The sequence below is a fragment of the Lolium rigidum genome, chromosome 1 (genome assembly GCF_022539505.1).
Source record: "Lolium rigidum isolate FL_2022 chromosome 1, APGP_CSIRO_Lrig_0.1, whole genome shotgun sequence".
Taxonomy (NCBI): domain Eukaryota; kingdom Viridiplantae; phylum Streptophyta; class Magnoliopsida; order Poales; family Poaceae; genus Lolium; species Lolium rigidum.
In genome coordinates, this window is record NC_061508.1 from 278,966,590 (window position 1) to 278,979,678 (window position 13,089).

Consider the following 13,089-nt stretch of genomic DNA (forward strand, 5'->3'; position numbering starts at 1 on the left):
TGATAGCAAAGAAATCTGTTTCTGCGCAGTAATCCAAATCTAGTATGAACTTTTCTATCAACGACTTTACTTGGCACAACAAAACACTAAACTAAGATAAGGAGAGGTTGCTACAGTAGTAAACAACTTCCAAGACACAAAATAAAAACCAAGTACTGTAGGTAAAAACATGGGTTGTCTCCCATAAGCGCTTTTCTTAACGCCTTTCAGCCTAGGCGCGTAAAGTGTGTATCAAGTATTATCAAAGGGTGGTACTTCTACAGCGGGATGTGGAGTTTTCTCAACCAGGCATAGTATATTAGATACATAAGTTTTAGCATCTCCCTTTTCATTAGTCTTAGGCGTGCTACTCTCATCAAACAAATTTTCAGGAACAAGCCAAGCATAGTTATTTTCTAGTGCATCATTCATAGCTAGGAGTTTACATGGTATTGGTGCTTTGATCTCCCCACCATCATCAATATTATTAGTGTATCTTATTCTATCCATGTCCATCTTTTCAAGGAGACTAACAAAATTGGTATAAGAACCAAGCATATTAAATTTAGCAAAGACCTTTCTAGCCCTCTTGCTATACCACCAAATTCTCTAAGAAGGGTTTCTAAAACAAAATCTTTCTTTTCCCCTTCTTCCATATCACCAAGTGTGAGAAACATGTGTTGGATTATAGGATTGAGATTAACAAATTTAGTTTCCAACATGCGAACTAAAGCAAGCAGCAGCAATTTCATAGGTAGGGGCAAGGTCTACCAAGTGTCTATCCTCAAAATCGTCAACGGTACTGACATGATTGAAAAATTCTTCTATATTATTTCTCCCAATTATAGACCCACGTCCTACCGGTATGTTTTTCGTGGTAAAATTAAAAGGAAACATGATGAATCAAGTAAAGTGAATGCAAATAACTAAATTTTTTTGTATTTTTGATATAGCAAACAAGATAGCAAATAAAGTAAAACTAGCAACTAATTTTTTTGTATTTTGATTTAGTGCAGCAAACAAAGTAGTAAATAAAACTAAGCAAGACAAAAACAAAGTAAAGAGATTGGGAAGTGGAGACTCCCCTTGCAGCGTGTCTTGATCTCCCCGGCAACGGCGCCGTAAAAAGAGCTTGATGGCGTGTAACTCACACGTTCGTTGGGAACCCCAAGAGGAAGGTATGATGCGCACAGCAGCAAGTTTTCCCTCGTAAAGAAACCAAGGTTTACCGAACCAGGAGGAGCCAAGAAGCACGTTGAAGGTTGATGGCGGCGGGATGTAGTGCGGCGCAACACCAGCGATTCCGGCGCCAACGTGGAACCCGCACAACACAACCAAAGTACTTTGCCCCAACGAAACAAGTGAGGTTGTCAATCTCACCGGCTTGCTGTAACAAAGGATTAACCGTATTGTGTGGAAGATGATTGTTTGCGTAAAAACAAGTAGAACAAGTATTGCAAGAGATTGTATTTCAAGATAGAGAATTGGACCGGGGTCCACAGCTCACTAGAGGTGTCTCTCCCATAAGATAAACAAGCATGTTGGGTGAACAAATTACAGCTTGGGCAATTGACAAATAAAGAGGGCATGACCATGCACATACATATTATGATGAGTATAGTGAGATTTAATTGGGCATTACGACAAAGTACATAGACCGCTATCCAAGCATGCATCTATGCCTAAATAGTCCACCTTCAGAGTTATCATCCGAACCCCTCCAGCATTAAGTTGCTAACAACAGACAATTGCATTAAGTATTGCGCGTAATGTAATTAGTGACTACATCCTTGAACATAGCACCAATGTTTTATCCCTAGTGGCAACAAGACATCCGTAACCTTAGTGGTTCTTGTCACTCCTCCGCATTCACTGGAGACATGAACCCACTATCGAGCATAAATACTCCCTCTTGGAGTTACTAGCATCAACTTGGCCGCAGCATCTACTAATAACGGAGAGCATGCAAGATCATAAACAACACATAGACATAACTTTGATAATCAACATAACAAGTATTCTCTATTCATCGGATCCCAACAAACGCAACATATAGAATTACGTATAGATGATCTTGATCATGTTAGGCAGCTCACAAGATCCGACAATGAAGCACAATGGGGAGAAGACAACCATCTAGCTACCGCTATGGACCCATAGTCCAGGGGTAGACTACTCACACATCACTCCGGAGGCGACCATGGCGGCGTAGAGTCCTCCGGGAGATGATTCCCTCTCCGGCAGGGTGCCGGAGGCGATCTCCCGAATCCCCCGAGATGGGATTGGCGGCGGCGGCGTCTCCGGAAGGTTTTCCGTATCGTGGCTCTCGGCACCGGGGGTTTCGCAACGGAGGCTTTAAGTAGGCGGAAGGGTAGGTCAGGAGGCGGCACGAGGGGCCCACACCACGTGGCCGCGCGGCCAAGGGGGGCCGCGCCGCCCTAGGGTGTGGCCACCTCGTGGCCCCACTTCGTCTCCTCTTCGGACTTCCGGAAGCTTCGTGGCAAAATAGGACCCCGGGCGTTGATTTCGTCCAATTCCGAGAATATTTCCTTACTAGGATTTCTGAAACCAAAAACAGCGTAAAACAAAGAATCGGCACTTCGGCATCTTGTTAATAGGTTAGTTCCAGAAAATGCACGAATATGACATAAAGTGTGCATAAAACATGTAGATAACATCAATAATGTGGCATGGAACATAAGAAATTATCGATACGTTGGAGACGTATCAATCACCTAATATTAAATATGGAATTGTGCGGGAATTATTTATTGTGTCCCGGTTCCATTTAAATTTGCGTAGCTCACCCATGCCATGTCTTGCCATGCTAATCAACATTTAATATGCGGGGTAGATAAATAACTCGAACCTAATAATTGCTTGTCCGAATTCCGATTCCGCTTAAATTGGATAGTTGCATCGCCGCATCATGTTTGCCATGTCATGCATGCAAACCATATCATGAGCATGCCGATTCTTCTGCCGTAGTAGTAAGATTTGCATCTGTTGTGTGTTCCAGCATTTGCTTCTTCCCGGATAGGATCGTGAAGTGGTGTTGTGAGATACGACAAGTTCTCCGGATGTTTCTCGGCAAGCTTTAACAGGCAAGCATTTCCCCTATACTCCTGTCCCTGCAGGAGTCGCTCACCTATTTTATTTTGCCTTCTCCCTCATGCTATCCTTAAGTTGCGTTCTTGTCACGTGTCCTTTCCACTTGTTACCTCAAGCAGCCCATATTGCCACCACCACCACCTACGGCTATTGTTTGGTTATCGAGTCTGCCTTGCGAGTCGTAGTGCATGCTAGTGCTGTTTTATCTCGTTACTGTTGTTGTTATCTTATCGGGTTATATGTTGGGAATAATCATGGTTACTTTAGTTGTTGACATTTGTTTAGCGGAGGCATCGGTGGGTCAGCTGCTCGTTTTGTGACGGCTCACTTGTGTTTCCTTAATATCTTAGGACCCCGAGTTCTTGTTATCTGTTCCGAGACTGAGCGCTCTAACCACACGTGGGTATGCTTACCGGGTCTCCCCTTGACCACTGCCGGAATCTACAGCTTTGTCCAGTGGCCACAATTAGTTTGAATGTTTGTTTGTTTCTCCCGAGCGTGCAAGCTTGTTTCTTTGTGGTCAGATGATATGATGTTACTTTTGGGGAAGCCGTGAGTGCCTTGTATCCCCGTTGTCTCTTGCACGTCCGTAGGTGCGGCACGTATTGTTAAGAGGTCATCCTCTAGTGGGCTCTGATCCTCTTAGCCGTTCTCGCAACAGCTAGGTCCGCCTCGGAGTTTCGATCGGGCTCTGAAACGGGTTAAACTTAGTTAGGTGGCTTCCTGGACATTGTTGTAGTGAAGGAGAGTGCGTGTCGTGATATCCACCTGTCGTAAGTGGGTTGAGCGTGCGTGTGGGCACATTTGGGCACCCCTGCAGGGTTACAATCTTATCGATAAGCCGTGTCCGCGGTTATGGACGACTTGGAGCTGTATGACTCGACCATAGACAACTTACACCTGCTGTTTCAATCAAAATAACTTGCGTAGTAAGTTAGCACAACTCTAATAATAAATGGTTAAAACTTATCCACCGTGTGAGTGCCTTTGTAAGTACTTCTTTGCGAAGGGGGAAAGCGTCGGCTGTGTTATGTTTGCAGAGTATAGAACTCGTTAGTTATGCGCTCTCTCATCTTCTCTTATTAGACGAACGTTGTAGAGTGTCTCTATAGGTTTTAGTGCTTGCGCGCTGCCGCTTAACCCCACCATATTGCCTATGACGTTCCTCTTGCGTCCTCTAAGTCCCCCGCGTGCCTCAAGTACAAAGAACGACCGGTTGACGAATGCTTATACGTCTTGAAGTCTTGTTAAGTACGAACCCGTACTTATTGCTGCTTCTACGGGATATAACCGGGCAGGTATGAAGATATGTTCGATGAAGACGACGTTAGCAAGGTTACCCTTCCGACTTGGCTCAGGCAGTGGTTATGGACGCCACTGATTATCTTCAGGACTCTAGTCCAATTTGTATCTTGTCCGTACTCGGACGTATTCGATCTTCTGTATGATTTGGATCTTTGTATTGTATATTTGTATCTTGACTCGTTGGAGTCGTTGTTGTATATATGTATCTTGTGGGCTCTATTGTAATTCTATTGTAATGTTACCGCTCGTGTTAATTCCTCTGGCATCAAGTGTGTGATTTGTCGCGCACGTCGTGTCGGAGGGCGTGTCGGAATCGATATCTTGCGGATTTCGGCGGTTTCGCTGGGATCCTCAGGGTACCGGTTCCGGGGCGTCACAGACAATCCTAGCTACAGCTAGGTAAGTAGATTGACATCAGTGGAAGCCCAGTCAAATCAAGTAAGATAGCTTTAGGAGCTGGACTTGGAGTTAGATTGGGGATGAACCCTCGAATCTGTGAACAAGAACTAAACAGGAGAATTTCCCTAACAAGCTACAACTGGACTGACACCCAAGACAGGGCTCCGCCCAATCCAATCCGCTGCGAAGAACGCGCTAGATCAAGAAGATAGTCATGCCAGACACGTGTACCTGGCCGTCGCGGCACCCTAGCTGCGCCGCCGCCGCCCATTGGGCTCCTGCCCCCGTACGGGCACCTATCCTCACAAGCCACCGGACTGTGCGTTTGGTAGCATGTGTGGCCTTTTTTTTTACCGATTTGCTGGAAATCAAGCGCTTGATACTTAATAAATTGAAGTCGAGCGTTTGGAGATTCGTATTTTGTGCTTGTAGATTGGTGCGCTGACTTTTAGGTTGTTTGTGTGTGTTTGTGTTGTTGTTGGCCCGACGCGTAAGCGAGTTGACTTGTTTTCTACCGCCTCGTGAAGTGGGCTCATGGAGAGCTCGTGGTGACGGTTCTGTCTACAAGACATCTTTCTCTCTCCCATGGATCCGCTTACCGCTTATTTCAGTTGCACGTGCGTTGCAAACGACATATTTTCAGTTGCATGTACTGTGCAACTGAAGATTTTTTCGGTTACACTTGGGTTGCAACTGAGTTTTTTTCCAATTACATGAGCGTTGCAATTGAGATTTTTCCAATTGCGCATATGTTGCAACTAAGAATTTCCACATGCATGTGGGTTGCAACTGAGATTTTCCAGTTACGCCTGCATCGCAACTAAGAATTTCCACTTACATGTGGGTTGCAACTGATATTTTTTCCAATTACATGAGCGTTGCAACTGAGATTTTTCCATTGCAACTAAGAATTTCCACATACATGTGGGTTGCAACCGAGATTTTTTCAGTTACGCATGCATCGCAACTAAGAATTTTCACTTATATGTGGGTTGCAACTGAGTCTTTTACACGTAAATTGCTACTAAGATTTTTCTTATGTCTTAAATGGTTGCACATATTATTTTTTCTAGTGAAAAATACGAATACACAAAACTGGATGCCAAAACTCAAAACTAAAGTAGTTCACGCCTTAATAAGCTAGTGATGTCAGCGACTGAGACTTGAGACTTATTTAAGTCTCAGACTCGCTCCCTTTTTTTTAATGAGTGGAGACACAAAATCATTTGGTTGCCTCCATTTACTCACATTTTTCATCGCATGGTTCTTAAAGCAGTATTTTTCCTATATCTAGCGGAATGTTCGAATCAGCAGTACTTAGGGTGATGTTCGTCTTCGTGGTCGGCGACGTGGTGATGATTATGATCGGTGTGACCGGCGGTGTTATGGTGGTATTCAGCTTCGTGGTCAGTGACATGGTGATGCTTATGACGGGCGTGAACGGTGGTGTCATGGTGACGTTCGTCTTTGTGTTCGGTGACGTGGTTATGCCTGTGATGGGCGTGACCGGCGGTGTCATGGTAGTGTTCGGCGAAGTCGTCGGCGACATTGTAATGCTTCTGACGGGCATGAACGGCGGTGTCATGATGGTGTTCGTCAACGTGGTGATGTTGTGACGGGCATGACCGGCGGTGTCATTGTGGTGATGGTTATGGTATGTGGTAGGTAGTAATCCATGTCGGTAACCATGTAGGTGTAGTGGCTATGTCATGGTGGTGACGTTCTTCTTGTGCTACTACCTCTGTCTTTATTTAGTCGACGCAAAACTGATGTTGGCTTAGTAGAGCATGCATGCATTCCCGCGTCGATTAAAGACGAACAGAGGGAGTACATCTTAAGCTTCGACCTATCATATTCAGCCCAGTCTTGCGCACGCTGCTTTGGCCATCATCGGCGAGAGTAGCATGGTGGTCTTTCCGGGCACTAACGTGGTGTCAAGGCTTCGTGACAGCAGCATCAAGCTTTTCGATAGGTGAGAGGTAAGGTCACCATGTGGATAAGTGGTGAGGATAAAGTTGGGCTTGTATGAAACCAAACAAACTGAGCCCTTCGTTTCTACTGGACCAAAAAATTTTGCACAGGCTGCCAAACGAGTGACGTTTTCTGATGCATGGCCCGTTCTCAATGGGTGCAACAACGTCTTGTGGGCCCCATTTTTTTTCTTCTTCCTTTTATCTTCTTCCCCGTCAGTCCCCTCGCTGCCACCGCCGGCCAGGCCCACCACCCGCGGCCAGCACCGCTGAAATGTTGCCTCACCGCCCCGCCTTCCTCCACCGCAGCCCACCGCCGATCCGCCGCCGCCCTCAGCCTCCCTCTAAACCCCCCTCCCCCGATTTGAAGGTCGGGGAGCTCCCCGCACCTGCACCCTAAGTCGTCGGCGAGCTCCTCGCCTCCCCCCCCCCCCCCCCCACACACACACTAAGTTCCATTCCTCGCCTCCGTCGGCGATGCCGCGGCGAGCCGCGTCGTCCCCGTCTCCGGCGAGGTCCAGGCCTCTCCTTGTCGACGACGCCACGACCAGCCGCATCGTCCCCGTCATCGGTGCGGTCGTCTTCAACCTCTCCGGCGAGATCCACCACCGCCTCCTGACCATCGTGGACCGGCCCGTTGCGTCTGAGGGATGCGCGTCGATGCGCTAACGGTCGCAACGGGCGTCAAATAGGAATTCCTATTCTCAACAGGCACTCCTATCTCACTAACATGCAAGAAATAGACCCAAACTACCAAACGTCTCGGCCGGAGGCACTAATATCGTGCTGAAATCAAAGATCTCGCATTGATTGTTCCTGTCAGAAGTCGGGCTCCAACCGGTTTGCAAAACCTAGGACCTTCCTTTTCCGGTTAATCACGGTGAGCTTTGTCTGTCTTAATCCGCCACTGACATCGGATCAAAAGCTAAACTTTCCGGAGCAGTACCCGTCACCTAGCAGCGGCATCATCATTTGTTTAGAGCTAATGCAAGATTATGGCGCTTAATCGGCCTACTGGCCTACTGCCTAGCAGCTATGGGGGCGCCGCCGCGTTCCACAGAGCCGAGCACGAGTCCGCGTCCACCTCCCGGGATTCTATATATGCCTACCGGCCGCCCCGCCGGAGAGCCGCAACAAGCTAAAGCGATCTGATCGGAGCAGTAGAGGGAAGAAGCGCTCGCCGTCGATCACCAGCAATGCCGCCCCGCAAGGTCGACGTGAGGTTCATCGAGAACGCGCGGTCGCGCGCCGCCAGGTACGCCAAGCGGTCCAAAGGCCTCCAGAAGAAGGCGTCGGAGCTCTCCACGCTCTGCGGCGTCCCCGTCGCGCTCGTCTGCGCCCCGGCCACCCCCGGCGCCGCCGGGGCAGGGGCTACGCTCGTGTGGGAGTCGGAGGAGGGCGTCCTCGAGCGGTACCGCGCCGCCGCCGCCGTCACGCCGGATGCCCGCGCGCGGCACACGCACCGGAGCTACCTCGAGGCCGAGCTGGGCAAGGAGAGGGCCAAGCTCGCCAGGGCGCGGCCCGGCGCGCTGCCCGACTGGGACCCGGCGCTCAACGACATGGCGCCCCACGAGGCGCGGGAGGTGCTCGAGGCCATCGACTCCGCGCTGCAGGCCGCGCGCGACAGGATGGCGGCTCTGGGCTTGCCCGCCGACGACCGGCTCGCGCTGGAACATGTCGCGGCGCCCGGTGATGATGATGATGCTTCCGAGTCCGACGACGCCGCCGTCGCGCCGCAGTACCTCGCGCTGGGCTACGCCGGCTTCGAACCTCAGACGATGACCTGCCACGGCGGGAGCAACGAGCACGGCGGCCAACTCGAGCAGTTCCTGATGGAGCCGGAGCGCGGCCTCGAGTGCGTCGGCGGCGGCAGTAGCTCCTACTTGGGCCCCGTCGACGGCACGCAGGCGCCGGGCGGCTACGGCGGCAATGCCGGTTACACCTGGCCCGATCTGACCATGTGCTACCCCGCCCACGGCTCGTGGAACGCGCCCATGCCGGTTGGGTACTACCCCTACTTCGCCGACGGCGCTCTGGCCCCTGAGCACTACTCCTCCGCCCAGGACCTCACCGGCGGGGACTACGCCGACACGCTGCCGCTCGAGCACACCATGGGCATGGACGACAACTTCGCTTACCCCCACATGGACAACACCTACGCGGCGCATTGGCAGACCCAGGACTTCCAGCGCTCCCACACCGGCACCGGCCAGTATCCCGGGACACGCGGCTCCGGCCAAGCCTTCCATTATCTCTACTAGGCCAGCGCTGAGAGCTGATGTCCGACCAACATCGTCAGAAGCCAGTTCTTGTCCTCGCGGAAGGAGCTATCAGGAGATCGAGGAGGAAATTTCTTTGTTCCTAGGGGCAATGGCAGTAGTACCAGAGACATGAGTAGTTCTTGGGAATTCTGTAGTAGCTAGAAGTATCTAAATTCTCGCGCATTTGATGTTAGAGTTTTGCAGACTACATGATTTCTTTGTATTGCATCCGTGAAATTCCACGGGTTTTTTTCTAACATTAGACCTTGATGAATTGTTATGGAATTCTCTCAAAGAGGAAATAAAGCTCCCTGGACGCAAAATTCATGCTCATTAATTGTCGAATACATGTACTGGAATCTAAACATCTCGCAACGACTGACTGATTTAAGGAATAATCCATGAACAATCTCAACCCCTTTCTTATATCCTCCTTGATAGCCTTCACAAGCTTTCAGGTTTGCAGACAAAAACAGAGGAAACCACTTGCCGTTGATCGTAAAATAGCCCCAGAAAAACTCCATAAAGTAACCACATATATAAGCTGAAGCCACCACATATATAAGCTGAAGCCATAGCAGTAACTATACTGTACCATGGGCTCAAATTTGTGTGATTTCAATTGGTAAATTCAGTTGACAGCAGCACTGTGCTGCCAAGTACCAACTGTAACACCAACACACCATGGACGTTCAGGATTTAAAATGACATGATGAAACTTATTTTTGTGTTCAGTTGACATTTTAGCAACAGACTGGGATTTGCTACTGTACAGATTAACATCCAGAATTCAATAAAGATACAAGACTATATTACATGAAAGTTATTGGATGGGTTGAACAGAAAACATGAAGAACCCACTTGTATAACAGATTTTGATCTGGAAAAGATGAAACAATCTAGAAACGAAGCTGCTTGCACTGCGAAGCTACCGCCTCAGAGGGGCAGTAAGGGCACTTGAAAGTTCTGGAGCTGCTCTTTGATAGCTTCATGATCGATTGCTTCGATACAGCGTGTCCACAGGGCATCAGCATCGGAGGGTTCTCGTCACTTGACTGCTCTCTCAGAACTGGGCATACAAACACAGAGTGGTACTGGAACTCGGGTCCAATGTCTATGGGGACAGGAAGCTGTTTCATGGCCTGCCACTCCTGTTTTTTGGCAGCCATTACCATGGTTAGCTTCAACAAGGTCGGCAGTCCTTGAAAACCAGCTGATATAGCTACATTAAGTGGGCTGTCGCTGGACTGTCCCAAGATGCTGCAGAACTGATGGATTAGCTCCTCAGATAGCTTCTCCCATTGCGTTGATGACACGAACTCGGCATATGGGGACTGATCAAGCCGATCCCAGATAAGGCAAGCCATCAGCCTTGGGATCTCCGCCTCGTGCATGAAGGCAAAGGGACCCAGGTGAGTCCTTGCATATTGCAAAGCCTCGTCTTTACTTCCTTTATTAGTAAGTATCTCAACAAACTGAAGAGAATGGAGCTTCAGCTCAAGCATCGAGCTATTCTGCAACAGCTGATCATGGTTCTTGGCAGCCCAGCTGAGTGCAGGCTCAAGGTTTCTGGCTTTCATTGCTTCAAGAATTCCATACATCTCTTGAAACGATGATTTCAGGTAAGACCCATCTGACTCACCACACTCATGGACAAAGGAGTCTCCGAGATCAAAGAGGCCCTGGCGGTAGAAATGATTTGCTATTATGTTGTTTATTGTGGAAGCCTCAAAATCCACATTTCTATATGCCTTTGATATATCTGGATTAAAAGACTTTTCAAGGAGCTTGAGATATTTGCTCAGAGCAACATTCAATTCCTTTTGACAGCCTTCGAGCTGGTTCAATGGCGCCACTTCGTTCAGCTTGGCCTTCAGTTCTGCAAGGATGTGTGAATGGTCACAACTGTCCATGGAATCTGTATTCATCATCTGCATCTTTGATATTGCCTGCGTAACTTCATTCACTATCTGATCAATAGCTTCCTGAACTTTGGTAGAAGATAAGGTACGCTTTTCGACAACTCGGTCAAAGGCCTCTCTTAGATTGTCAATCTCCATTGTAGTGCACCAAACTAAGCAGCACAGTTTTGGCACTGCATGCAAATGTGAAAAATCATAATTCGTTCAGAAAACTATAATGAAGCAAAAAATAAATGGAAGATACATAACAAATGTCTAGCTGCTGACGATTCAGAATGTAGAAACTAAAGCGTATAATTAATACTTCCTCCCCTCCAAATTAGTTGACGCAGCTTTTTTTCCAAAAATAAACAAATCTATACTCTGAAATGCATCTAGATACATGTGTATATAAACCAAATCTGACCAAAGCCTAGTCAACTAATTTGGAATAGAGGGAATACTTCAGTATGGTGAATAAACCTATTGTGATCAAGAATCTATGAGAAAAAATAAACAATCTTTGCCACTAAAACATTAAAGATAGTATTCAACATTGAAATTTCTCCTCATGTTGCCACTAAACAATTAAAGAAAGTATTCAACATTAAAATTTCTCCTCATCTTGTACTACACTAAAACTCAGGACGTTGGCCGAACACTAGCAGTGCTCATAGTATCTTAGGAGCTCATCGGCAGAACAAATAGTGCTATTCTGCAATGACAGTGACACCTATAAAACAAGTTGTCAAAACGATCACACATTCTCCTTAAGCTGCACCAATAAAGCAAATAGAAGGCAACACCATGCTACCATTATAACCTTTCTCTCTCAGTTGATAACCACTGACTGTCTAGTGCTCCCAAATCAGAGCAGCCTGCAATTTTTTGACCATGAATCGTCGTTTAAAACTTGTTCACACTAAGTCAGTGGGTTTCATGAAATCATTAAGCTAAGGTGCCATGTGCATAAGATACCTATGTATTCATTCGCAACAAAAAAAAAAGATACCTATGTATTGGCTCTCGAGGACATGATTGCAAACACAATTTTTTATAGATAAAGAAGAATTTTATTGCTCTCTGTCTGCCACACAGCCAAAATAGGTCATTAGAGCAAGTCCACCAGGACCCCTATATTTTCCCCCCCTATATCTTTCTGTAGGGGACTCCCCTAAAATGACTCCTCCCCTATATTTTAGCTAACTCCAGCGGCACCCGTATATAATCTTTCCTATATCATGTTTGCCTATATTTTATCAATACTTTGTAACCAACTTTGTAATGGTTATTTCTTCAAACGCTATAATTCGAGGGAATAATTCGTACAACACAAGAAATAATTCATAATAAATGTACCAAAACAAAAAAGAAGTACCAAATAGGGAATGTTTTAACAATGCAAAATTTGCAGAACTGGGACATAAAAAAGCAGGGTACAATTTCTTCAACATAAGCAGTAGCAAAATTAGCGAAATTGCAGTGAACTTCACTCAATTTCCCCATCTGTTGGACAACAATTTGACAACAGATGAAAATTTGCAATCAGCGGCTCTAGCAGACACCAACCGGCAGAATTGCTATCGCTCATTGTTCCTCTCCCGGCCATCCCCGCCCCTCCCATGCCCAATCTTCTTCTTTCTTTCCCGGCTCACCATGGCATCGCCACCCAAACCCCTCCCCTCCCATCAAATCTTCTTCCTCTCCCTGGATCCCGTTAGGTGTGGAATTTTGAGCTCGAATTTGAGCGAAATCGAAGAAAAAACGGAGGCAGACGAACCTGGTCGAGCGTGTGGTGGCGGGAGGACTTTTCTGGGAGCGAGCGGTTGCTATCGTCGACGGGTGGGGGATGCCTCCACTGCCCCGAAGTGTATACGAGAGATCGGGGCCTTGCGAGCGGGGATGGCTCGTCGACGGTGACGTCTGAACCACGGCACGGCGGCACAGCGGTGGTAGTGTAAAGGAGAGATTTTTTTAGAGCCGCATTGGGTCAGCTTTGGTTGGGTAGGTCTCACGGACTTGCGAGAGGAAGAGGAAGTAAAGCTACGGCACGGTGGCGTCTACCGTGGAGATAATATGGGATTTTGAGCGTGGATGGAGAGTAGATATTTGATTCAAAAGAAAAACATATTAGCTACTCCTACTTATTAATAAAAGAAAACA

The 13,089-nt window shown here is 47.5% G+C and overlaps 2 protein-coding genes across 2 annotated transcripts; one reads left to right on the forward strand and one right to left on the reverse strand.

The window, feature by feature from the left end:
• The first annotated feature begins 7,960 nt into the window (after nt 1-7,960).
• LOC124659177 lies at nt 7,961-9,025 on the forward strand. The gene has a single exon (XM_047197114.1). The coding sequence runs from the start codon at nt 7,961-7,963 to the stop codon at nt 9,023-9,025; it is 1,065 nt and encodes a 354-aa protein (XP_047053070.1).
• A 710-nt stretch (nt 9,026-9,735) lies between these two features.
• LOC124694579 (protein RMD5 homolog) lies at nt 9,736-12,855 on the reverse strand. The gene is made up of 2 exons (XM_047227552.1): nt 12,707-12,855; nt 9,736-11,120 (listed from the first exon to the last, which is right to left on the reverse strand). Exon 2 carries the CDS (start codon nt 11,083-11,085, stop codon nt 9,925-9,927), a length of 1,161 nt encoding a protein of 386 aa, XP_047083508.1. The 5' UTR covers nt 11,086-11,120; nt 12,707-12,855; the 3' UTR covers nt 9,736-9,924.
• Nucleotides 12,856-13,089: the final 234 nt, after the last annotated feature.